We start from the raw sequence: 27,499 nt of genomic DNA on the forward strand, positions 1-27,499 counted from the left end.
ATATATTTATATATATATATATCATGTGTGTGTGTGTGTGTAATTGGAGAATATTTTAAAATGTTTATGAACATTGGATAGAATCACATAACTTTTGAAGTATGGAAATGTTGGTAGAACAAACGCATGCATTGGAAATGCAGTTGGGTAGACAGACCATTCTGGTCGTATATCTTTTTTTTTCCCACCAAATCTTTTTTATTGGGTCTTCACTCGAGAAGTCGTGTCACACAATCTAAAGGTTTGTCATTGAAACAGACCAATATTTTCTAATTTCCTCGTCCCACACCTTATTATTATACTCGCCATTTAAAATGTAATCAAAATAATATTTTTCTCACCTTATTATTGTACTTGCCATCGATTATTTGATCACGGGGTTCCGATAAAATATATATATTTTTTTATGTGTTTGACAATTATTATTATTATTATTTTTTTTTTTTTTTTATCAAACGTTTCATAATATTCAGGAGTATGTTTATTAACATTATAACTGTTGTAAGATTTTTTGCAACAAAAATATGAAAACACATTGGGTAAAAAAATGTTACAAGTTTAAAATATAAAAATGACTAATAAAAATGGTCATTTAAGAGTTTTTATTTTTTATTTTTGTGTACCATGCATAGCTGGGGTTTGGAAACAACTTTGCCACTTTGTTGTTTCCATCTTTAGCCTCTTTTTTCAAAACAAATAGTATTATTCAACAAAAGTTACTAAACACGCTTTTGTTTCGCTACAAGTTACCATTGGAAATTAACAAAACACACTAATCAAAAAGAGTTGTTAAATAGGGCCACATTGGGTGGGTGTTTTTGCTTTTGGTATTTTTTTTTTTTTTTTTCCTTTTACTTTTTAATACTTATGTCTCTTTTAGTTAGTATAAAATAAGAAGGATAGAAGAGTAATTCCATATGGGATTTTTACGGACATTAATGTCCGTCACTTAAAAGGGAAGCGAGTGTAATTTTCCAAAATTAATGAAAGTTTTAATATGTTACAATGTTCAATTACGAGAAAGTTTACAATATTTCTGGACCATTTATTACGTGGTATTCCCACCAACAGCTAATTATTATTTTTCTTGAAAATTTTTAATTTCTCGTTTATCAAATTAGAATTTCAATGACAGTCATTTGATCGGATATCATATGTAAATATTATGAAATATTGTATACTTTATCCAATTATTTGCCAATGATTAGAGAATTAAAAATTAGTGAAAGTTATTGAAAAAAATTCGAACTTAGAAATATAGAGCGGAGATACTCGATGCATAACTTTTACACCGTTACAGCTCTCTCGTCAAATTACATACACACGTATGGTACCTATGCATTGGAAATGTAGTTGGGTAGACCGTTATTGTGGCCTCTTATGTGGATTTAGCTAGGTAGGGTCCATATATATATATATGGATAGTCATAAGCTTTTGTCCCTCATATATTCTTTTCCAAATAATTTTTGTCTCTTCCCACGTGAGATGTATAATCAGGCAATTAAAACGTTCGACATTGAAACCGAACCACCTTTTCAAATTTCCTCGTCTCTCACCTTATTATTGTACTCTTATCACATTCCACCAACAACCATCAAATTAGTTGATGATTATGTTTTTTTTAATATGCGTGGAACACCCCTTCTGAACATCCTTAAAGAATAAATTATTCAAACACTGGTGAGATCTAAGTATCATCTCAAATAAGTCACGAATAAGAATAATTTAAAAAGAATAATGTCTCCACTATTCTTTCTAAGTATCGAGCTTTGAGACCTCCAAACATCCATCCCACCCCTCTGCCCCTCGACTATTCTTCCTAAGTATCGAACTTGAAACCTCCAAACATCTATCCCACCCCTCTACCACACTGGGCCAACCAGTGGGTATCAAATTAGTTAATCTTTTCTTTCTTTCTTTATTTCTTTTGCTTGTTTGGGGTTGATTTTTTTTTATTTTTTTTTTTGGACAGTATCAAATTAGTTAATCTTTTCTTTCTTTCTTTATTTCTTTTGCTTGTTTGGGGTTGATTTTTTTTTATTTTTTTTTTTGGACAGGAGGTATCCAACGCTGACGCCCCAACTATTCCCCCTATCACTCGCACCGGCCCCACAACACGCACAACGGTCCGTCGAAGAACTCAACAGACAAGGTAGGAATCGAACCCTGACCATTGCGAACCAACACCCAAGACTTACCATCACTGCTAGGCCCTAGGAGCTTGTATGGGGTTGATTTCAATTTTATATAGTTGATAGGTAGGTCAAATTAGTTCATCTTTTCTTTCTTTATTTCTTTTGCTTGTTTGGGGTTGATTTCAATTTTATGTAGTTGATAGGCAGGCCACAGTCAAACATGACCTAGTGAATAAACTTACTTTGAAAAAACCAGTAAACCACGAAAAAATGACTCAGATTTTATAATAAATTACACTTGCATCCATGTAGATAAAGTGAATTACAAAAATCTCTCATAAGTTTTGAAAAATTACACTCGCCTCCCCCTATATACTGTATTGAAATATATATTATATATATGCATTATATTCTGTTTCCTTTTTCCCTTCTTTCGTCCTTAATTTACTCCTTGGTTTATTTCTTTTGTGTGCAACTTTATTCTTATAAATTGTGTATCAATACAATGTAAACATATCAAGTACTATAAGCAGTAAGAGAAATGTAGCCTCAGTGGCTCTTGATACATGGATATAGGCATTAATGCCGAACCATGTATGTGCTGTGTTCTCCATCTTTCTCTCTTCCATCTTCTTATTTTATATCTTATATTTTTGCATCCTATGAAATGTAGCATCAGTGGCTCTTGATCAAACGGTTGGCCAATATGAAATTACTCTTTCGTCCTTACTCATTTTTTTTTAGTTGTGGTTATATGTTTTAAAGAAAAAATGTCTCGACCTGTTTGTTGTGTAGATATTATTTACTTTGCATATTATTTGTGTTCAAAATTTATAACGTGTGTCACATGTAAGTACCAACAACTTTTCATACAAGTCACCTCACAACGTAGAAGTGGCGTGAGAGCAAATGGAACTCATGATTTGAAGTCATCATGTACATAAGCTAATGGACGGCCTAGCATGTAAACCTAATTCAATTAAAATGGCATGATTTTTGAACTTAGCTCACAACTTACAAAATCATATGATGCCAAACCTGCCCCTGGATGTTCAAGTGTGGCTCTTGTCCAGCTGAAGCATTAAAAGTGTAAGTCGACAATTAGTGCTGTCAAGACATTACTAATCAAAGGCATAATATTTTTTCTGTTGTTTCTTTTCACTCGCTTTCCTGAGAAAATTATATGTATCCATTGGCGATTTTGTGTCTCAATACATTGTAACCTCATGAGGTTATTGAGTAGAAAAATCAAGTGCCAACGGGTGCATCTAAAAAATATTATGCTGGCAATATGAAAAATTATCAGTACTTTGAGTCTTTTGATATATATATACTTGACGTGCGCGGAAAAATTGCACAGTTTGTTTAGCATTGGAGTGAAATATGGTACCAGTCTCCATTAGTATGAATTCAGCAGAAATGTGAGTCTTTGAAAGCTTGAACATTGAAATTTTATGACTAGGAAATCCTTAAAATGAGCCATGGAGGGTCATCAACGATGTGATCTAATTGTTGCACTATGTTGTTATTGTAGTTTATATGTTAACATTGTGCTCAACTTGATTCGGTACTCTTATGATTAATAGCTTTTGCTCCGCTGCTTTGTTTTCTTCTTTATATCCCACAAGGTCACAATACATACACATACAAAAACACACACTCCATGTATTACATGGTTTGCTCTCTGAGTACTCAAAAAGGTCTATTGAAGTGATGAAGCTGAATTTGTGTGTGTATGAGAGAGGTGGTTGTAGCTAATCTTACATATCAGTCAGTAACAAAAAATGATCCCACAAAATTATCTTCTTTTTTTCAAATATAATTATTCAACAATGGCTCGGGTATCATGGCAGGAGACATGCTAGACAATGACACAGCATGTCACATACAGCCATGGATACTGTTGTGGCTTCTTCAATGGGAATTCAGATAGGGACATGTGGAATGGTGGACAGGGTTGGATTGGAGGTGACATTACGAAATGCAACTTGGGGATATCAAGAAACCACGGCCATCCAATTTGCAGGAGTGATCAGGTACCTTCAGAGAGGACAAGTGGAGCCTGAGGCTGAAATCAAAAGGAAATGTAACTCACTTCTACAAGAATAAATAGGAAGATAGACGGCAGGGGAGACAGATTGGAAAAGAGGAAGGAAAGGATTTTCAGCTGAAGGCGTAGAGAGAGACAGATTGGAATAGAGGAGGAAAATGATTTTCAGCTGAATGTCCTCTGTGCCTCTTCCTCTTTGGTGTGTATTTGCTCCAATCTCTCCCCTTTTCTTCATCGTGTATGGTTTGAAACTTGGCAATTACTACTATGTTTGATAAAACTTAATTATTAATTATCATAATATCGTTCATGTTTGGAATTTTTATTACTTCATACTAAACTCAATGCTTATTATTATTTTTTTTGAGCTATTAATATCACTAATTTTAAACTATTAATTTATATAAAAGAATATTATTGACAGCAAATAAAAAATTGTCACTTTTAAATATAGATATAGTCGGTTTTAACATAAGAGTAGAGAAATCTGATTTCCACGTCGAAAAACTCTCTCTATAAAGAGACAAACAATATAAATTATAGTTTATAAAATAAAACTGTTTATATTATAATGTAATAAAGTAACTTAATGATATTCTCCAAATAATACACATAATATAGGTAATTTATGTATTAGTTTTTGAGATAATAAATTCTGAAGTTATAAACTTAATTATTATCATAATATCATTCTACGTTTGGAATTTTTATTACTTCATAAATACTTATTATCATTCATTATTATTTGTTTTGAGCTATTAGTATCACTAATTTTAAACTATTAATTTATAAAAAGAATATTATTGGTAATTAAAAAAAATTGTATTTTTAAATATAGATTTAATCATTTTTGAAATAGAATACAAAAATCTGATTTACACGATTTTTAACATAGAGTACAGAAATCTGATTTCCACCCTGCAAATTACTCTCCGTCTAACAAGACTAACAATATAAATTATAATTTATAAAGAGAAACAATTTATATTATAATGTAATAAAGTAACTTAATGATATTCTCCAAATAATACACATAATATGAGTAATTTATGTATTAGTTTTTGAGATAATAAATTCTGAAGTTTCAGATAAGAAAAGAAAACAAAATATAAAAAGATTTTGGAGAATATTTTATCACTTGTAGAGCAAATGAGCTCCCATCCCTATTTATAAGGAACTATACTATGTATACTATACTATGTAGTAATGTCTCAAATCTTACAGTTGAGAGAAAAATAGAATACTCACTAAAGAATATCTAGAATATTAACTTATCTTTATCCAATTTTAGAAAATTCTATACACTTCTATAATAATTCTATACTAATAAGTGTATTAGATTTTAAATATAAAAGCAGTCAAACTATCCATATCATAGTGGGTCCTTCCAGTTGTACGCCTGTGTGTTCCAAGTGCAACCTTTCATAGCAAAATAACGCGGTAAAAATGTTAGCATTCAACCATTAAGTTAATGCATCCTGATTTGACATATTATCAAGGATGAATTTAGGGGTAAACTTTGGTGGACTTGAGTTCATCTTAAAAAAAAATAGTAAAAGTAATTTTAGCTCATTCAAAAAAAAAAAAAAAATCCGTTCCAGAATATATTATCACACCCTAGTATGCATTTCTAGATCCACCCTTACATACTAGTATGCTAGGGCTAAACCATATAAATTTTTGCCATAAATGTAACTTTACACTAAATCTTTATTTCATGTGTTTAGTGCATTTTAACATTATTCTATTAATTTCTTAGTTTGTTCTTAGTCTACAATATTTGTTTTAATAAAAACAAAAATGTTTTGTTTTCGATATATATATATATATATATATATATATATATATATATATATATATGAGTCGATTAGGATACAATCCATTCATTAAACAGGTCAAACACCTAACAGAGAACGACGTATATATTAACTAACATAGTATGACTTTAATAAATGTATGTGAGTTGTATCATGACATGACCAGTTTACAAGTATGGAGGCACATAGGACCCGGACTTTGTGTCATATGTTTAGTGCATTTTAATTTTTATTAATTTCTTTATTTGTTTTTAATTCACTGTGTCTATCTTAACATAAAGGAACATATTTTGTTATATATGTTGATTATATGATACAATCCGTTTATTAAACTGGACAAACTACTCATTTATTAAATAGGTAATATAATACTCTTTTTAATAAATAAGCCATATAAATTGTATCATAACATCTAATTACAAGCATAGTGGCCCATAAGTCAGTGAGTGGTCTGCCTCCGCTGATTATTTTATACCATATTATTGATACGTTCATCCAATAAAATAGTGCTTCTGTATTTTTACATTTAGGACAACTTGTTCCTCCTTGTTAATTGTTAATACATGAAATTTGTACCATCTATATGTAAAAATACACTCATTCAATGTGTTTTTCTTGAGTGGGTGTATTAATGGAGTGGTATGCCGCACTCAATACCTTCCAAGTTTTAGTATGAGAGCACCTGGTGAAAGGAAAGTTCGCTCTTCCTTTTTTTGTTTTTTGTTTTTTGTTTTTTCTTTTTTTTTGTAAGATTTCAACTAATGAAATTTTGAAGTATAAATTAACAATTTATTCAGTGAGGATTTTCAATTTTCTTTTTCTTTTTTTTTTAATTTTAATTGTTGAATGATAAATGAAATCTCCATAAGTTAAAATATTTTTAGATTTAGGTGTTACTTTATTAGTTATGCGTCATATAAAACATTTAATTGAATAATCACATAGTTTATTAAAAAATTAAAAACTAAATTGAGTCATTAATAAAGAAAAAGAAAGCATTAAGGAATTGAAAGAATTACTAATTCTGATATCAACAATAACCGGTTATACACTTACTCTCTAATTCAAATACTTAAACTATCGGATACACTGTTATACTAATTTTACTTTCCACAAGGATATAAAAGTTTTTTTGGCTGACAATATAAATGATTCACCGCAACTTGATTGTATTCACTTTTAATTTCTGATATTCAATGAAATTGTTCTTGCTTGCTTTAGGAAAAACGAAAAGAAAACAATTTTATATTTTAAAAAAGGAAAATATACCTTCTTTATTTTTCTTTTGTCCCACCAAAGAAATCCCAATACTCTTCAGGAGGCTCCGACCTTTGAAGGAGATGAGACAATACTAAGTCACAAGCCTCTATAGAAAAAGTCCCTTTATATTGTTGGGAAAATGTTTAAAAAATTCTGAAAAACCTGTTGAATTTGTTAGGGGTAGGCAAATAATTTGTGAATTTGCAAATCCGATCCGCATGGATTGCTGCACCCACATATTGGGTGGAGGATTTAAAAAAATTAAATCCTTAACTCATGGATCGGATCACCTATTAAGCTGTTAAAATTCGATCCGATCCGTGAATCCGATATATGTGAGATTTATATATATATATTTGAAGAATGTATTAATTAATTTAATTAATTAATAATCTTTAATGGACTCTAAGAATATATTAGTTAATGATCATTTAAATATATGAATTAATATTGATCAATTAAAATTTTATCTGGGTTATGCTTAAAAAATAAACAATATTAAACTATTTACAAAAAAAAATCCAATTCCGTGGATCTGTTGGGCTTTGTTTATGAATTTTGGACCAACTTAACGAGGGTCCAGTCCATACTGGGCTGCCTGTTAAATGATACAAAACTGTTGGGTCAGTTTTAAGTGTGAACGTTTGAAGGATGAATAAAAAAATAAAAAGTTTGACACTCTATTTCAATTAAATTCTTGCATTATATATTTTACTTGAGAAAAAATATGTGTTTAATTAATATAAATAATTAATAGGATAAAGTACAGTCACACCTTTTGAGATTTGGTAAAAGGACACTTAGATGAAACTTGCCTATTTTTTGGACAAAGACATCCCCTGAAGGTTCAAAAATGAACAAATCCACCCTTTTACATGAGAAATTGACTAAATTATCCTTTAACCGTTTAAGAAACTTTTTTAACTTTACAATTTAATAAATTAGACCAATCTATCCTTATGAACAATTTATGTATAAAAAAAAAAAAAAAAAAAAGTAACCAAAAGAAAAAACTTTATATTGTTCTTTTTTTTTTTTTTTGTTATTTACTTTATAAATGTCCCAACTTCTTAAAAATGTAGACGTCTAAAATGATTTTTTGATCCAATACATATATTTCAAATAAATTATATTTTGTTATTACTTCTTTTCCTTTTCTTTTTTATTTTTAAATTAAGATGCTTAATTCTTTTATCTAAAAAAATTAAACCAATCTTTTTTTCTTAAAAATAAAAAATATGGTACCAGTATAACTTTATGTATCTTAAATTGTATATCAAATATTATGCATTTTCCAACATAAAAGGGAAAAAAAATAATAATAAAACAAAGGGAAAAAAATAATAAAACAAAGGAAAAAAAAAAAAAAGGCATGCATAAAGTTATACTGATACCTAATTTCTTTTATATTGGAAAATGCATAATATTTTATATATAATTTAAGATCCATAAAGTTATACTAGTACCATATTTTTTATTTTTATGGAAAAAAGATTGGTTTAATTTTTTTTAGATGAAAGAATTAAACATCTTAATTTAAAAATAAAAAAGAAAAAGAAAAGAAGTAATAACAAAATATAATTTATTTGACATATATGTATTGAATCAAAAAATCATTTTAGACGTCTACATTTTAAGAAGTTGGAACATTTATAAAGTAAATAACAAAAAAAAAAAGTGAACAATATAAATTTTTTTTTTTTTTTTTTACTTTTTTTTTATACATAAATTATTCATGAGAGTAGATTGGTCCAATTTATTAAATTTTAAAGTTAAAAAATTCTCCTAAATGGTCAAAAGGTAATTTGGTCAATTTTCATGTAAAGGGGTGTCTTTGTCCAAAAAACATGTAAGTTTTCTCTAAGTGTTCTTTTACCAAATTTCAGGGGGTGTGGCTGTACTTTACCCTAATTAATAAGAAAGATCAATAAAATATTTTTTAAAAAAAATTCCTGCATTACTTTTTTTAAAAAATATTTTATTGATATTTCTTATTAATTATTTAAACTAATTAAGCACATATATTTTTTCCTCACACACTTTATTTATTTTAATTCAAAAAAATCCCATTAAAATTGTCCATTGCTATATTTTTTTTTCCATTAAAATACACACATAAAACAACGATCAAATTATGTTTCGTAAAACTTATTATCATAATATTGTTCTATGTTTGGAATTATTATTACTTGATATTAAACTCACTACTTATTATCATCTATTATTATTTGTTAATTTAAACTAATAATTTATACCAAGAATATTATTGGGAATAAACAAAAAAAACAAATTGTTACTTTTAAATATATGTAAGATATAATTGTTTTAAGGAAGTACAGAAATCTTAATGTCCAGATTGGAAATTACAAAAATAATAAATTATAATTTATTGAATGGTTAATATTATATATATTCTAATAAAGTAATTTAATGATATTCTCCGAATAATACACGTAAAGGTAATTTATGTATTACTTTTGGGTAATAAATTCTGAAGTTTTAGATAAGAAAATAAAACAAAATATAGAAAGGTTTTGGAGAATATTTTGTGACATTTGTTACTTGTTGTAGAGCAAATAAGCTACCATCAATATTTATAAGGACTACTAGTGTCTCAAATCTAACGGTTGAGCGAAAAATAGAATTCTCACTAAAGAATATCTGGAATATTAAATTTTAGAAATTCTATACATCTCTGTACAATAATTCTATACACTTCTTCAATAATAATTCTATACTAATAAGTGTATTAGATTTTAATTGGACGCTGGCTAAACCACTTGTTCCTCCTTGTTAATACATGAATTTTGTCCCACCTATATGTAAAAATAAACTCATACACTATATTTTTGTTGAGTGGGTGTATCAATGGAGTGGTATGCCGCACTCAATACCTTCTAAATTTTAGTATGAGAACACCCTTTCTTTCTTCTTTCTTTTTTTTTTTTTTTTTTAGTGGGGAGTTATCTTTTCTTTTCTTTTTTTTTTAAATATTAAGTGTTCAATGATAAATGAAATCTCCATCAGTTAAAATATTTTTAGACTTAAGTCTTACTTTATAATTTATGTCATATAAAACATTTAATTGAATAATCCTAAATTGAGTCATTAATAAAGAAAAAGAAAGCATCAAGGACAAATTCCAAATTGATATCAACTGTTACGAGTTAGGCACTTAACCTCTAATTCAAATACTTAAACTATCAACCTCTAATTCAAATACTTAAACTATTGGATAGTGTTATACCAATTTCACTTCCGACTCTAACGGTAGGCTAGTAACTTATAACAATTTAAGTGAAATTGTTCTTTCTTGATTTAGGAAAAAGTAAAGAAAACAATTTTATTTCAAAAAAGGAAAAAAATTCCTTTTTTTTTTCTTTTGTCAGGACAAAGAACTCTCACAATAGTCTTCAGAAGGATCAAACCTTTGAAAGGAGAGGAGATAATACTATTATTAAGTCACTAGCCTCCGTAGAAAAAGTCCCATTAAACGGTTGGGAAAATGCTTCAAAAATTCTGAAAAATCTATTGAATTTGTGACAATAGAATTGGGTTATGAGAATGGGCCTTTAATGTAAACTTTTAAATGGGAGATTTATGCTTTTAAATGGATAGACTGTTGGGCTTACTCTAAAACTTTGAACCAATTTAATGAGGGTCCATTCCATACTGTTGGGCTGCCTCTTAAATGATATAAAGCCATTGGGCCAATTTAAAGTGTGAACGTTTGAAGTCTGACTTCTTTTGTAATTCCTAAACAAAGGAGATACGTTCTACCAAATCAAAAAATTTTGGTTGCGCCAGTTGCACCGCAACGGAACCGTTTGCGTGATGCACACGCATATGTGCAAGAAAGAAAGGTCCAATGCGCTCAGTGCACGGTACAACAAACGCAACCAAGTTTTTCTCCTCCCAAAGAACTAGCCCATCCTCAAAAAGTGTGTGCCAGTACTTTCCTTATCAAAAAAAAAAAAATTCAAGATAAGTGTTCGACATACTTTTTGGCTATTTTGACCGAATTCCTTTGAACTTTCCGGGAATATTTTGGTGCTTTTCAAGCAATTAATTCATATTTTATGACATTACTGTTGGGCTTACTCTTAAACTTTGGACCAATTTAATGAGGGTCCATTCCATACTGTTGGGCTGCCTCTTAAATGATATAAAGCCATTGGGCCAATTTAGAGTGTGAACGTTTGAAGTCTGACTTCTTTTGTAATTCCTAAACAAAGGAGATACGTTCTACCAGATGAAAAAATTTTGGTATTCCTTAGAACTTTCCGGGAATATTTTGGTGTTTTTCAAGCAATTAATTCATATTTTATGACATTATTGTATTTCATTATTACGAAGTTTTAAGTGGAAGGTGACCACTTGAGAATCATCTTCACCAAAGGACATGTGACACTCTATTTCAATTAAATTCTTGCATTATTTATTTTACCTGAGAAAAAAAAAATTCCTGCATTATTTTTTAAAAATATAAATTTTATTCATCTTTCATATTAATTATTTAAATTAATTAACCACATATTTTTTCCTCACACACTATTATTTATTTTAATTCAAAAAGAAAAAATCCCATTTAAATTGTCCATTGCTATATTTTTTTTCCATTAAAATACACACATAAAACAACCATCAAAGAGCAACATCATGGTCATCCATACTATGTGAATCACACAAACTAATGCAGTATTCCCTGCACTAAATTGAGTGTGACAAAATTCAATAATTTTACAATGCATTCGGTTGAATCTCTTCAAATGTAACCCTAATATACTTCGAAGTTAAAATAATAAGTGCTTGTTGTTTCAATATTATTGCAATTAATCAATACAGTACTACAAAAATAACTTTATTTATAAATTTGCCGCGCAAAAGTTGGAATCAACAATGAATTTTTAGGCCTCAACCATCACCATTTAGATTGGGTAATAAGCAAACCACCTCTCGACCATATTCATTGACTCCTTGTGCTTGTACTCTGGAGCTGTATGTCCTGCCCCCTATATAAAACCAAACAATATACGCACATATATATATAAGCTTTTTTTTTCCCAAAAAAAAATTTTAAAAAAAAGTACGAAAAATCACATATATAAGCTTTATTTGTGCAAATCATAAAAAATGATAAATTAATTGGAGGTGTAGCTGGTTGTGCTTGCCTTTAGAGTTACATATGTCAAACGGAAGTTATCGTTCGTGTACTTCTGTAGGTACCTGCATTATAGTTAATTTGTGTGACCATAAGGTGGCTGCAAATAATTCGAGTCTAGAAAAACATTCTAAAATCGAGAAGAGATCGAATTTTTAATGGAATGTCATGTTTTCAAAACTCACCCTGCAATTTGTCCGTCAACGTACCATGGTCGCCATTGATCAAAAATAGGCACTTTGAGATTATTTACCCAACTTAGTGTCCCAATGTATGGAACAGAAATGTCGTGATCACCACTGCAGAAAATGAAAATATCGAAAAATCCATGAGAGAAATTTGGATACATGATTCTCAAAGGTATTAATAATCAATTTTTAATAAATAAAATTCATTTTCTTCTGCATTGTCCTTTTGGAAGATGAACTAGCACTATCTGAGTCAAAACAAAAAATGCAAGTTCTTGGTTCTTGTAATCTGTTTAAGGCATTGATCATGAATTTAAAGTTGATTCCTATTTTTGTTCTTTTATTTTTATGAATTGTTGTTTGTATGAGTCAAAAAGTTTATACAACTGAAAACAGTATATATATATATAGTACCTGTAAATAAGAGCTCGCAGACCTGTCCTTGTGAAATTCTGGTGATAAGCAATAGTGCTAGAGATTTCTTCTGTGTAGAATGGCAAGGATTTAAGACATCTCATCCAACTACTCTCCAATGTACCCTGTTTGGAATCATGGATTAATATATCCCATTTATAACATTTCCGAATCTTGGGACTTACTTGGTTTATAACTCTAAGAACAGAAAACAGAAAACTGAAAACTGAAAATTGTACAAAAAAAACTCTGCTTGGTTCAATTTTCTGATAACTCGGTTATAAAAAAGTCTGTTTTTTGTTCTTCAGATTTACGAACCAAACAAACCCTTGATTTCTCACACAGTGGAATTCACATACCTCCCGGACATAAAGAGCCGCTTTGACAGCATCATCATTTGCCCATTTGTGGGAAAGCATATAACCAAAGCTCTGCACCAGAAGAAAATTAGTAAATTTTGGAGCTCTTTAAGCCAAAACGACGAAACTATGCCAAAAAAATGGTCTTCATTTCTATCAGTAAGCGGTTTTTTGATCAAATGACAAAGACAAGGAATAGAAATTTACGCGACAAGTTAACTTGGGAAGTTTGTTCTGCGAAAGAAGATATTCCATCTCTTCAGCTTCCCGAACTCTCAAGTCCCATTCTATTTCCTTTCGCCTTGGGGCTGCAAAAGCACATTGTGGTTCCAAAATATGTACTAGGTTTATTTGTAGGAGGCACTGCAAATCCAAAGGGTTCATTCCTTTTTAGTCCCTATGAGTTTGAAGATGAAATATTTGTATAGTGTAAGCAAAAGTAGTAACTGTTCTAACCTGTTTGATTGCATCAAGACTTGTCACGCATAGCGAGTTGTTAAAATCTATGTTTATATAGTCACCGTTGCAAAATAATTTGGCTCTCTGCAATAACACACAGACATTTAGAAATTTATTAGTCATGGTATGCAAACCAGAAGAATAAACCTAACCAAAAAATAAATTAAATTAAATTAAAAATTAAGTGTAGGTATGAACAGAGTAGAACTGAGAGTATAAATTGATAGGGGGAAAAAAAAAATTGACGTCGGAATATTTAATTAGAAAAAAAAATTAAACAGAAATGTGATGAATTATTGAGATGCTAATATATCTTTATCCCAACAAAGTATATAGGAAAATAAAAAGCATCAATTTGATTGATATGGAGAAAAAAATAACCCTCATATCGAAAATACTATGCAAGAAAGAGGAATGTTCGAATTTTTGAGACAAAAAATGAGAATTGTCACCTCATAAAGCTCATCTGAGATTAGGTTCACCCTGTGAACATATGGGATCCTTGAATTATCATCAACGAAACTATCTGTAACTGGATTTCCAAGAATGTAACCCTGAAACCGATTCAAGCAACACTCAATTCAACCAAAATTTTCAGAACTTAAAACCAATATTCTGTTTCTGATTGCCAAAAGGACGATAGTGAAAGAAGAACGAAATTTTGAATATTACAACAGTTTCAACCCTAAATTTTTCACACTTATGAAGCATGAGGGACTGATAAATTGGAATGAACTATAAACTAAATGAAACAACAAAAAATTATGTTATCAAGTGACATACTTGGAGTCCCATATCCGGCTCATTCCCGGCTTCAATACCTGCAAGCTCCATCACCAACAAAAAGTTGAGCTTAAAAGTCAACAAAAAAAAAAAAAAAAAAAAAAAAAGGGCAAAACATCTGGTTTAGAGTATAAACAGATTGCCATGAAAACAATTACCGTCTAATATTGTTTGTACAAGGAGTGGAAGGGTAAATCCAGAATAAGAATCACCACCAATGTAGAGTGGATTTGCTTGAAATTGTGGATGAGATGTCAACCACTGTGTCACAGCACAAAAAAAAGGTCAAAAATTCTTTTACATAGTTAGAATGCTTCAGAATACAAGTTGTTCAACTTAGACATGAAAGAAACAGCCATAACAATACATAATTACTGATATCAAAGCTGAAAAATCATCGTTTTCCGATTATTCAATCACGGAAACATTCTTCTCATTCTATTAGAAATTCTAACTCACCTTTCTCAGGAAACTATAGGCCTGTGCCACTGCTTTTGTGTCTGAGGTATTTTTACCGGATTCGGTTGTAGCATAGGAATATCCAGTTCCAACAGGTTGATCTATGAATATTATGTTGGCAACCTATAACACCATAAACACTTTCCGACTGTTAAAAATGGCCATAATTCATACAAGGGTAAAGTGTAAAAAAAAAAAAGTGCAAAAACCCTCCTTTGTGTAAATAAATAAAAACCCTACATTTTTTAAATTGAGCAAACAAGGACACTTTCTCAATTTGAAGACTTAAATAACTAAAATGCCCTTAAAGAAAAATAAAAATAAAAAACACTAATATACAAGGGTATTTTGTGGTTTTCATAGAAATTGTCAAAATTGACGATGAGGGGGTAATTTGCATAAATTTTCAAATGTTAGGGATTTATATACACATGCTAAATTGAAGGGGTGTTTTTCGCACTTGATGTATATATGCATACATATATATATATATTTGAGTTATCTGAATTGTACCCTTGTCCATGAGTATTTGTTCACAACAAGAGTAGGTAAGCTTCCATTCCAAGCCTCAACATCAAATGCTAGTGGACCTACACAGAAGGAAGAATATTTGTCAAGACATATCTCACAAATATGCTGAAATGCAAGGCCAAGTCTTCAATCTGGATATTGTGCATTCCACAACAGTTTTTCTGTTCAAATTCTATACAGACATTTAATCAAACACCTGGCGAATGACTTCCTTATGGTAAATGATAAATGCAGCTCTCTCTTTTCTGCCCATGGTTATGCTATTTTTTTTCCTACGTATCGATTTAACGTAATAGGGTCATTGCCTAGTGCAATGGTAAATTACTCGGATTGTCAAGCATGAAAATGTGAGTTTGAATTCGGAGAGCAGTCACTTTGTGCAAAAAAAAAAAATGACAAAAATTAGGTTTGTATACCGTTGGCCCCTCCTTGAGGTTGACTAATGATCCTTTAATAATTAAAACATTATCAAGCCAAATGTTCTTTAGAACATGGTATACAGAATAAACAAAGTGTCAATTGGGACTCTCCAACAACCATTCTAAGTAATGGTGGTTGTAACACTACATTACTTATTTTCAGATTATCATTAATTGCAGCTACCAAACAGGGCCCAACTGGAAATAAAACCTTAGACAAAGTAATAGCAGAATTTATGGAGCAATACTTGCGAAATCTACACCATCCTTACCCGTGATGTGGACCAATAACAAGTGAACACACCATCCGTAATTATTAAATGAAAGATGTGGGATGTGCCCACTATGTCTTATTTGGTAAGTAAATATGTATACACTATATTTGATTTGGTAAATAAAGAGGATATATTCATTTATTATTGGTTCACATCACCGGTGAGGATGGTGTAAATCCTTACCGATGAGGACCCAAGCATCGTAAAGATAATTGCTCCACATTATGACAAAGACTTGTTGGACCCATTAGGCCTTAGGCTCTGTTTGGATGGAGGGATTTGGAGGGATAGTGAGGGAAAAGAAAGTAAAGAATAGTGTAGTTTGGGTTGTTGAAAATAAGAGAGATGAAAAGATTTGGAGGGATAAGGATCCTCTTAAACGTGAGAAGATGGGGAAGAAAAGAATACTGAGTTAAGTAGTATTTTATAATTCAGAAACTGCTTTTTCCAATTAGAAGGTGAAAATTGTTATTCCACTCATGTCGCATCTAATTAAAAGGGTATGATAGTAATTTAGTTATTATCCATTTATTTCTTTTATCTCTGTCTATCCAAACATGAATACAGATTATTGCTATTATTTTTTTTCTTTCCTTTTCTATTATAACTAATTTTATCATTTTATTTCTTTTCTCTCTTATGTAAAGGAACCTTAGATTTAATTATTCTTTTCTAGATGATCCAATTCTTACTGGGCAATTTTTTTTCCAAAATTCAAACAAAGGTACAATACTTACAATATTGCCCCTAAAAGAGCTGGAACTCTATTTGAATGTTTGAATAAAAAATGGTCATACCCAATGAACAAGGCTCCGCCATAAAATAGGGCCTCAAAGAGATAAGAGTTGGGAATGTTCGAACTAAATATGGTACTCAATTCCAATTCTAAGCCGCGGATTTAATGATTAATCACAACGAACAATCGAATTCGATTCTATTTCTTAACAGTATAAGAAGAATACCGATTTCATAAACGAGAGCAGATAAACCAGAACAGCCAGGGCCTCCGGTGAGCCACAGCATAAGAGGGTCAGTGACAGGGTCTCTCTCAGACTCAATGAAGTAGTAAAACAGTTGCACGTCATCAGTATCACCTATGCCAATGTATCTACACACAAAAAACACACATTACAATCAATCTCAAACTTCTCCAAATCCAAAAATCAATCGAAAATGGAGTAAAAGAGACCCAAAAAACTCACCCAGTTTCAAGTTTAAAGGGTAGCTCTCCATCGAATCCCGGCAGGGTGGTAACAATTGACTGTGAGTTTGTGACACCAATCCCAGAGAGAGCCAGCAAAAGTAGTACACACAAACACATCTCATTGACATAACTTCTTGAATTCAACATCATTTCCAAAAGTAATTAAAAAAAATGGATTAGAACCCAAAAATTTGTACTGGATTGGGGACCTCTTAACCTATGCTCATTTGATCATTGTTATATGTTTAAATAAAATGTGTGTATATATATATATATCATGTTATAACTTATACATCCGAAAGTATTGTAGTTGTCACGTGTTGTGTTGGTGGATGAAAAAACCGTTAGGTGTACTGGGTGGCTATAGCCCACTTTCAACTGAGTCAATTTGATGCACCTGAGTCTGTGGGTGGTTTGGGCTGGCCAATGGTTAACAAACTTTCCAGAGTCGAATGGACTATAAGGAGGAAGCTAATTGACTATTTGGGTTGTATTTACAGTGGTGAGCTCTCTCTACCATTCTATCTTCTTGACTTTAAAGTTTGTATATACTTGGATGGACAAAACCACCCAAATCTTTCTTTAGGGATTTCATTTTCAACCAAGTACAGTGTCTTTTTATGCCATTGAACATTTGAACAAGTGCAATCAATTCATGATGTTATTGACTGGATTGACGAGAACTAGAAGAATATGCCCTATATAGGACAGGACTCGAACTAAGTTGCAAAAATTAACAGAAAACTGATTAAACACTGAAGTAAAAACGTACTTATTTTAATTGGTTCACCAAAACGGATAAGAAATTAATTAATAAATAAATAATTTCAAAATAAGACAATATAATCAATGCAGAATAATTAACGGGTCAAATGTTCAAATCTTAGCGGAGCCATTTGTGTGTGCTATGATAACAGAAATTTGGATAGCATATCTCAAGAGGTTGAGTCAAGTGGGAAAGTGATACAAGGGGGAGTTTGTCCAATATCGAATCCAGATGAAAAAATAATTAGATATAAATGGGTAGGTATGTAGTACTACCCAATAACTTAAGTTTTTGGGTAAATGGGCAAGCGCATACCCGTTTCAGTTGGTATTAGATCCAAACCCAATCTTTAAATCGATATCACGCCAAACGCCCGACCCAGAGGGCGTCCGAATCTTCATCCCTGGTAGGCAGGGTGACCCGAGCCGCAACGAGGGTATTCCAAGTTCAAGTGGGAGAGAATGTTGTTATAAGGGAAAGTTTATTCTACATCGAATCCGGATGGAAAAATAAATGATTAGGTATAAATAGGTTGGTATGCAGTACTACCCAATAGTTTAAGCTTTTAGGTAAATGGACAAGCGTCCACCCGTTTCAGTTGATACCAGAGTCAGATCCAATTCTTGATTCGGTATCACGTCAAGCAGCCGGTCCGGAGGGCGTTCGGGTCTTTACCCCCAGTAGGCAAAGTGGCCCGAGCCGCAACAAAGGCGTTGCAATTTCAAGAGGGTGAGAATATTACAAAAGGGAGCTTGTCTCACATCGAATCCGGATGAAAAAATAATTGTGTATAAATAAGTAGGTATATAACACTATCAAATAATTTAAATTTTTGAATAAATGAGCAAGTTCTTGCTCATTTCAGAAAGTTATTTCCAAGGGCGGAGCTAGGATTTTGAGGTTAAGGGGGTCAAAATTATAAATAACATTACCTAATTAGAACTTTGGAAAAAATATATATATATTACGTAAGCAAAAATATTTTACTATTTATTATATTCATACAAAAATATATCTATTTAAAATTTTTTTAATTTATTTAAATAAAAAAAACTAGTTATTTAAAGAAATTTTTTATCAAACTTTCTGAACAAACACAAATAAAATTTATGTCAAAATTATAAAAAAATTCAATTAAATAACTCTCTTTATTTACCGAAAAGGAAAAAAAAACAAAAATAACTTTAAAAAAAATGTAACAATTGAAAATTTAACAAAACAATAACAATGATAAAAAAAAATAATAAAAAAAAACACACACACACACAAATAAATTAATAAAATAAAATTTTAGATTCTTAAATCATTGATTTTTGTTGATATTCAAAACTTCAAATGAAATTTTTGTTCTTGATTTTGTAAAAATTAATTTCTTATAAAATTCTTATAAAAGCATTTCAATAAAAAATAAAAAATAAAAAAAAAAAAAAAAAAGTGATGGAAAGAATCATGTATGAGATGGAATTTTAGAATAATAAGGTTATAAAAAGAATCGTGCTTGTAGTCACATTATAGAAAAAACGGTATTTGAGTTGAAATTTTAAGAAAATCACATTAAATTTTTATGTAAATTAATTTTTATCGGGATTTTATAATCGTTAATTAAACCACTATATAAACTATCTTTTGTTAAATTCTAATTAAAGAAATAATTTTTTTTTCTTAGGGGGCCCAAGTATAAATTTTATACTATATATGCTATATTATTTTATTTTTACTTATACTAAAAAAAAAAATTCCAAAAAATTAGGGGGGCCTCGGCCCCGCCGGCCCCCCTTCTCTCCGCCCCTGGTTACTTCCCGATATCTCATGGATCAAATCATTTGAGAGGTTTAAAGGACAAGAAAATGGGATTGCCTTTATATATATATATATATATATATATATATATATATATAGGACAGAGAAGGATAGGTAGTGAATCATCATAATCGTACTAAATGAAGGCAAACTCGTGTGTGGGGAGGAGCATTTCTTATTTGGGTTCTTGGGGATGTTGGCTACTTTTTCATTTTCACCCTCCCTACATCAATCATGAAATCCCCAACAATTCACCTTCAATTCATGCCTCCTCGAAGCTTCTTTAGAACAGAGTGGTTCCATCTTTATTCACAATTTGGAAAAGAAAGTTTGATTCTTAAAGGAGAGAATAGGGTCTTTGGAATTTAGTAGAATGAAACAACAGGAGTTGCTGGTGTTTGTGAACTTTCATTTTTTTTTTTTTTTTCAAATCCATGTGTTTTTTGTCAATGACATAAAAATTAAAATTAAAATTAAAATTAAAAATTAAAAATAAAATACACAAATAAAATTATTAATTCATTATTCATTTGTTTTGAAGCTGTATAGAAATGAATAAGTAAATATTATTTTAAATTGTAGATTTACATATTTAATTGAAATATAGATAGTTAATAGAAAAATTAAATATAAATAAAGGCTTTGTAGAGTGTTTATACATGTATTCACACAGTCCCCAACCTGTTTTTTCCTCTCCCTCTACTTTGAATGGTAGAAATCAAATAGACAGTAGAACTAGATATCTATATATATATGTATGTATAAACTCATTGCATTTATGTTTCACTGTCATTAGGCTTAATTTCATGGGAAAACTATATTTAAGTTGAGTTAGTAGTTCTAAATAACAAAGTGTCTATTTTATAAGTTTATTTTTCAATTTGGTTTAATTAAGTAAAATAATTACATATGCATCAATAATTATTATTTATGTCCAAAATGCCTTCTAAACTTTTATTTCAAAATGTTAAATTATCTTCCTTAAATCAAATAATTCATTCACACAAAAAATTTAAGAAAATACAAGCATTGTGTCCCTAATTAAATGTAAATGTAATTATTCATTTTTTGAAATAACATATTGGAGGGCATTTCGGACCTCAATAATGATTCTTGATGTATGTGTAATTATTTTGCTTAATTTAATCAAATTTAAAATTGAACTTATAAAATAGAATACTCTGTTATTTTGGACTCATAACTCAATGTAAGTGTAGTTTTTCTAATTTCATTTTACTTAGAACAAAGGGTTTCATTTACAGCTAAATGTTTTTTCATAGTTGTTTTTTTTATTATTATTATTTTAAGTTTTTTTTTGGCATTATTATTATTTTAATTATGACATTCTAATGGTAACAGTTTTTTTTTTTTTTTTTTTTTTTACTTAGTTGATGGTCATTTTAGTCATTACAACAAATTATTTTGGCGACGATGAGAAGGCATTCGTCATAATGGGCCAAATCACAGGCCAACACGGTGTGACTTTTTGTCCAAATTACGTAATTGTACATCACTTCTTAACGTCAATTAGTCTAATCAGTTTAAATTGAATGATCCTACATTTAAAATATTTTGAAAAAGTGTGACTTTTAATAAAGTTAGCTTGGACTTGTACATGGGTTTGGGTCCCAAGGGGCCCTGTACTTTTGTGGAGGGGAGAGAACCTAGGTTGGGTTTGGGTTTGGGCTTCTGAAGCTAATATTTTGTTTGGACACAATCAATTATACTCGGCTTGAGCCTGTTGGGCTTTTGCCTGATTCGTAATTATATTATATTATATTTTTTTTTTTTTTCTTTTCGGAAGGTAAAATGTTTCCTGCAAATTCAGAGTTTTTAAATGTTAAGAGGCTGCCCGCCCTTAAACCATCCCTATTCAAGGTGGTATTTAAGTCACATAAAGTGGAAGCGAGAGAGCGACAGAATTAAGTCATACAGTACTACATACATATTTATTTATATCATTTCACTTTTCATTAGATCCGTGAGACACCGCTAACATTCACTACATGTGTATTGATTTGATAAGGCCACATTGTACCATTCTCCAATGTGCAAATTGAGTGGTAAAGTAAGCCATCTTTGTGACATAGTAAATGTTATTGTAAAATTTATTTTATAACCAATGCCATGGAAAGATCAAACAAAGTGTTATTACTCAAAATGGTTACAAAATCAATAACATTGAACTATTTCGCATTGAAATTAAGGTAGAGAAATTGAAGCCCTGCAAGTGCCTTCTAGATAGGATAATAATGGATAAACCTATTATACATGTCAAAGCATTCTCTTCGCTTGTACTCTTGAGGTGAGTGTCCTGCACCCTATATATAGATGGAAACATAAAATCAACGTTAAAATTCTCTCAAACGCCTTATTTTAGAGCACCAAATCAATGTCTTGAAATCAAAATTAAAAAAAAAAGTTAGTCAAAACACACCATATTTTTCACTTGTTTCATTAATGCTTGTATGGTTTGTCACTCAACTAGAAAATTATTCTCAGACTACTTTAAAAAACTCTCCGAAAATAATTATTTTTATAACTGAGTTTTCATAAAACTGGATAAAACAATTTTTTGGTTTCTGATGAAAACACAAAACTGTTTTTAGAATTACAAACCAAGTAGAACCACAGTTTTTTTAAAACCGACTTTTTTTAACTAGGTTTTTAAAAAAACAATTCTCAGAAACTGTCAGTCAAAGAGATTTTTGTACAATTTTCTGGTTTTTCAAAACCGACTTTTTTTAACTAGGTTTTTAAAAAAACAATTCTCAGAAACTGTCAATCAAAGAGATTTTTGTACAGTTTTCTGGTTTTTCAATTCTCACAAAATAGAAAATTGTTCTAAGAAAACTAAACTAAACATGCCCTTAGTATTTCAAAGAAAAAAAACAATATTTACATTTTTTACTCACCAGAACAGTTGCATATGTTAATCGATATCCGGATCCGCGTCTTGAATACTTGATATTGTATCTACATTGAAAATGGGAAGAGAATTAAGAGAGAACAACATTGGAATTTCTAAGCTAAAACCAAATTTAAAGGGGAAAATTTTTGGATGGATTGAAAGAAATCTATAAAAGTAGAAGCTGACCCTGCAATTTGGCCATCAACAAACCATGGTCTCCATTCAAAATCAACAGTCATATTATTCAACAACTTTATCCAATCTTGAGTACCAATGTTTGGAACAGTAAGGTCATGATCACCGCTATAAAAAATAAAAATAAAAATAAAATAAAATAAAAAACACAAGTAATGTTAGTTATTCAAAATTGTGAGCACCGAGAATCCGAGATAGAAGTGTGCAAAACGAATAATATCTACAGTGTTGGAGTGAATCGTGACAATAGAACTACTTTCGAAGATTAATATGAGTAGGGTTGTCACAAACAATGTTTATAACAACTGTGATGGTCAATTCATGAAGTGCAAAAAAATACTCAAAACTCAATAAGAAATTTGAACAATTACTTGTATACTAGAACTTGTAACCCTTTTGTACTGAGATAGCGATGAACATCAAGAACACTGTCCACATCCATTGAGTAATCCAATGTCTTATTGCATCTCTTCCAATCCTTTACTGTTCCCTGATTATCACCACATTAACAAAATCATCAATATATATATATACACACACACACATATATAATAATCGTTGAAGATCACATACCACTCGGACATTTAGAGCCTCTTGGACACTAATATCATTTGCCCAGACATAGGAAAGTGCATAATTGAAGTTCTGCAAATGTGGATTGAGTTATTTTTGTTGTTTTAAGCACGAAAATTTCTAATTTCGAGAGGGGATAAAAAAAAAATTTACATGACACCAAAAATCTGGAATTCTTGGAGGAGAGAGTATGAAATTTTCTGATTCTTCTTTGAGTAATCTTCTATCTGATTCTCCATCTTGATCTGGGGATGCCCAAGTGCACTTAGGCTCAAGAATGTCATTTTTGTTTAAGTCATGAGTCAACTGCAAAAATTTTAAACAATAACTCATCATTGATGCATATATTTCTAAAATATTTTAAAAAGCGTGACGAAAATTGGAATTTATTAATATAAAATCTCTCACCTTTTCGATCTTTTGAAGATTTATGTAACACTCTGAATCATCTGATTCTATTTCATAGTAACTCCCATTGCAACTTTCTTTAGCTTGCTGTGTGTTTGACAAAATCAAATTTTAGAACATTGTCTAATTTAAATTTGAACTATATGGTACTTAAATCAATGTCATATCTAATTAAATTACCTCATAAAGTTGATCAGATATAAACCCCATTCTATGGGAATATGTTATCTTGGAATTTTCATTTATAATTGCATCTGTTCTTGGGCATCCAACAATGTATCCCTAAGACAATTTCAAAGTACATTGTACTTAAATTAATCAAATTAATCTGAATAATGTGGAAAATTGAAGTGATTAAAATTAAATTATTAGGGTATGTACCTTGAGATTGAAGCGCGGAAAGTCCCCTGTGTCAGCTCCTGAAACATTAGGGTAAATCGAAATGAGCTTGGTGAAATGATTTTGGGATCACTTTCGAGAATGCTGCATAAGAAGATGAGAAATATTTGGTATCTTTCAAGAAAATTGGTTACCGTCTATTATATATTTGACAACGATGGGAGCGGATATGCCTGAATACGAATCCGCACCGATGAATAGTTGATTTGCAAGGAATTTTGGGTGATCGGTGAACCACTGCATTAAAATTTAAATTAAAGAATTTATTCAAAGAGGAACATAAAATATGATGTTCATGATAATTGTTGGTCCAAGAACCTTTTAAAATGTTTGCATTTATTTATTTATTGTAATTTTAAGATATTTTTACCTTTATGAGGAATTCATAAGTCTCTTGTGCTGATTTTGTGTCCCCAGTAGGGTACGCGCTCAAGTCTGATGCATAGGAGAATCCAGTGCCAACAGGGGCGTCTATGAATAATATGTTGCTACTCTGAAATTTATTTTTACATTCATTTATGGGATTAAGCAATATATATATATTGTACCAATTGATGATAAAATTATGAAGAAAATTGATTATAAAAAAGAAGAGGAGGGTGTGAAATGTTGCACCTTTGTCCATGAGTATGGGTAATACTGCAATGTTGGTATACCTCCTTGATAAGCTGTTATGTTGAAAGCTAGTGGACCTAAAATATATATATATGCATACATATAGATATACATATCATGAGATGTTCATAAAATCAAGAAGGAAGCTTTTATTTTGGGAACGATGTTTTGCTGTGCAAATGTCAGTTTTGGGCCATGAACAGTTGTCTACTGTTATAATTTTGGACTATGAACAATTGTAAAAAATATATATATATATTTTTTTAATGTTTTGGTTTTGAGTCACTGTTCACAAAATATTTTAGCACTGTGTAAAATAAAACAAGACCACACCAAATATGTTTTTATTATCAAAATCAACACCGTAACAATTTAAAAAATAAAAATAGCAGAAATAAATCGCACGTGAAATAGAGTTTTATTCTGTCCAAAATCGACCAAAAGAAAGACATAGTGAATGTGGACCCCACAAAACATGGTGGGCCTATAATATGGGGTCCATAGTCACCGTCTAAATTTTTCTGTTTTGTGAAAAATTGAAATAAAAAAATTATACAAAAATTTATTTGGTTACGTTTTCTGAATTTATGAGGAATTATTTTAAAGGAACTTGTAGAGAGAGAGAGAGAGAGAGAGAGAGAGAGAGAGAGAGTACCTATTTCATAAATAAGTCCATTGAAGGCAGAACAGCCAGGACCTCCACTGTACCAAACCAAAAGAGGATCCGAGTCTGGGCTCAATTCAGACTCAATGAAATAATAGAAGAGCTCTGATTTATTAACCGTTATGTATCTGAAAATCAAAAACCAACCCATTAAACAAAAAAATTATATATACATATATATGTATGTATATCGTCATCGACACCGCTAAAAAAAAAAAAAAAGAAAAAACACATACCCAGTTTCAAGCGTGAAGGGAAGTTCACCATCAAATCCAGGCAAGTGAGTGACAATTGAGCCACCAAACACTAAATTTCCAGAGAAGAAGACTACAAGGAACAAATGCAGAGACACCCAATTGACGACACAACTCGTGTAGCTGAATGCCATTGTTGGAAAAGCAGCTAGCTTCTCATATGATGCCTTGGTACACACACATGCACACACACCCTTGTGCTTTTATTTACCAAACTTAGTCGCTAGGCTACTCTGTGTTCTAACAAATCTAACCAAAAATATACTTATATATATATATACACACACATATGTATATATAATTGAACATTGGTTGTTACACTTCGAAATATGGAAATATTGGTAGAACCAAATTATACATTGGAAATGTAGTTGGGTTACGTAGACCTTTCTGGACTCCTATAGGCTATAGTCCTACGTGATTTAGGTAGGGTCCACATATATATGGTCAAAATCTTTTGTCCCTCATAGCTTGTATAACAAATGAGATTTTGGGTATTATTTCTGGCATGTGACGTAGAGTTATGCAAATTAGTAAATCTTTGTGAATAAAACAAATTAAATAAACTACCCACCTCATTATTGCAGTTGTGACTTAAAATCTGACCAAAAGAATATGTAACTAACCATCAAAATTAACCAAAACTGGTAGGTGGTTTTTTCTTACCACCTTTTCTCTTGTTCTTTTAGGGGGTGGAGTTTGAATTTGTAAAGCTGATATTTAGGCCAAAGTCAAGCATCACCTAATAAGAAAATAAACACGCAACAGGGGCATTCATGGTTCAGATTAGATTGATTTTAAATTATTTTGTAATCAAATTAAATTGTAAAAAAAAAAACTTTAAAATGGAACCGAATTGAATTGTGAAAAGGATTGAACCATATTGACTGGTTCGATTCAATGTGGATGAATTTTGTTAGAGGATTTATTAAAAAAAAAAAAAAACAAAAACAAAAAGTGAAGAGTAAATTTTGCTTTTTATTTGAGCACGTGGTTATGTATACATGGGAGGTTTGCATATTTGAACGTCCGCTGCCACCCACACAATCAGAAATTCACAATATGATTAGCTGTACGTTCCTGATGCACCAGAGCAATTTGTCGTCAACTTTTAGGTGTGAGAGGAGACTGAAAGAGGAGGTCCACTTATGACACGGAAGCGCGCGCGCAGAGAGAGAGAGAGAAAGAGACGGGAGTATTAGCAGGGATGGCAGCCGAGCAGGTTGGGGCGGGGATTTCATTCCCTATTTCTATCTCTGATGTATTTTTCATTCTCCATCTCTATTCTCATTCTCGCTTAAAATTTTGTCAGAATCCCCATACCCGCCCCCACCCCCGACACCTTATCCCCTTCCCCGCCCCGTCCCAGCCCCAGCCTCATAATTTTTTTTTATTAAAA

The 27,499-nt window shown here is 30.8% G+C and overlaps 2 protein-coding genes across 2 annotated transcripts; both read right to left on the minus strand.

Annotated features, from left to right (window-relative positions):
* Nucleotides 1-11,940: 11,940 nt before the first annotated feature.
* On the minus strand, nt 11,941-17,770 carry LOC132300108 (serine carboxypeptidase-like 7). Its single transcript, XM_059797062.1, has 14 exons — nt 17,514-17,770; nt 17,274-17,419; nt 15,600-15,676; nt 15,087-15,209; nt 14,786-14,888; nt 14,628-14,665; nt 14,297-14,398; nt 13,842-13,928; nt 13,593-13,748; nt 13,386-13,457; nt 13,027-13,151; nt 12,610-12,723; nt 12,435-12,489; nt 11,941-12,275 (listed from the first exon to the last, which is right to left on the minus strand). Exons 1-14 carry the CDS (start codon nt 17,663-17,665, stop codon nt 12,192-12,194), a joined length of 1,434 nt encoding a protein of 477 aa, XP_059653045.1. The 5' UTR covers nt 17,666-17,770; the 3' UTR covers nt 11,941-12,191.
* Nucleotides 17,771-22,211: 4,441 nt separating this feature from the next.
* On the minus strand, nt 22,212-26,355 carry LOC132300111 (serine carboxypeptidase-like 13). Its single transcript, XM_059797064.1, has 14 exons — nt 26,083-26,355; nt 25,838-25,974; nt 25,183-25,259; nt 24,938-25,060; nt 24,702-24,804; nt 24,550-24,587; nt 24,349-24,450; nt 24,169-24,255; nt 23,914-24,066; nt 23,761-23,832; nt 23,559-23,677; nt 23,179-23,295; nt 22,997-23,057; nt 22,212-22,402 (listed from the first exon to the last, which is right to left on the minus strand). Exons 1-14 carry the CDS (start codon nt 26,232-26,234, stop codon nt 22,319-22,321), a joined length of 1,425 nt encoding a protein of 474 aa, XP_059653047.1. The 5' UTR covers nt 26,235-26,355; the 3' UTR covers nt 22,212-22,318.
* Nucleotides 26,356-27,499: the final 1,144 nt, after the last annotated feature.

The sequence above is a fragment of the Cornus florida genome, unplaced genomic scaffold (assembly GCF_030987335.1).
Source record: "Cornus florida cultivar Cherokee Brave unplaced genomic scaffold, ASM3098733v1 CherokeeBrave_3.0.0_Hap2_Chr03, whole genome shotgun sequence".
Taxonomy (NCBI): domain Eukaryota; kingdom Viridiplantae; phylum Streptophyta; class Magnoliopsida; order Cornales; family Cornaceae; genus Cornus; species Cornus florida.

What these genes read in the sequence shown, in the direction of transcription:
- LOC132300108 (XM_059797062.1), bottom strand. Translation starts at nt 17,665, where the DNA reads ATGATGTTGAATTCAAGAAGTTATGTCAATGAGATGTGTTTGTGTGTA. An exon ending in CCCTTTAAACTTGAAACTGG is followed by an intron (nt 17,420 to 17,513) that starts GTGAGTTTTTTG and finishes TTTTGTGTGTAG; the next exon opens with ATACATTGGCATAGGTGATA. An exon ending in CGGCTCTTTATGTCCGGGAG is followed by an intron (nt 13,152 to 13,385) that starts GTATGTGAATTC and finishes GATTCCAAACAG; the next exon opens with GGTACATTGGAGAGTAGTTG.
- LOC132300111 (XM_059797064.1), bottom strand. Translation starts at nt 26,234, where the DNA reads ATGGCATTCAGCTACACGAGTTGTGTCGTCAATTGGGTGTCTCTGCAT. An exon ending in TTCCGCGCTTCAATCTCAAG is followed by an intron (nt 24,451 to 24,549) that starts GTACATACCCTA and finishes AAATTGTCTTAG; the next exon opens with GGATACATTGTTGGATGCCC. An exon ending in ATCTTCAAAAGATCGAAAAG is followed by an intron (nt 24,067 to 24,168) that starts GTGAGAGATTTT and finishes AAATTTTTGCAG; the next exon opens with TTGACTCATGACTTAAACAA.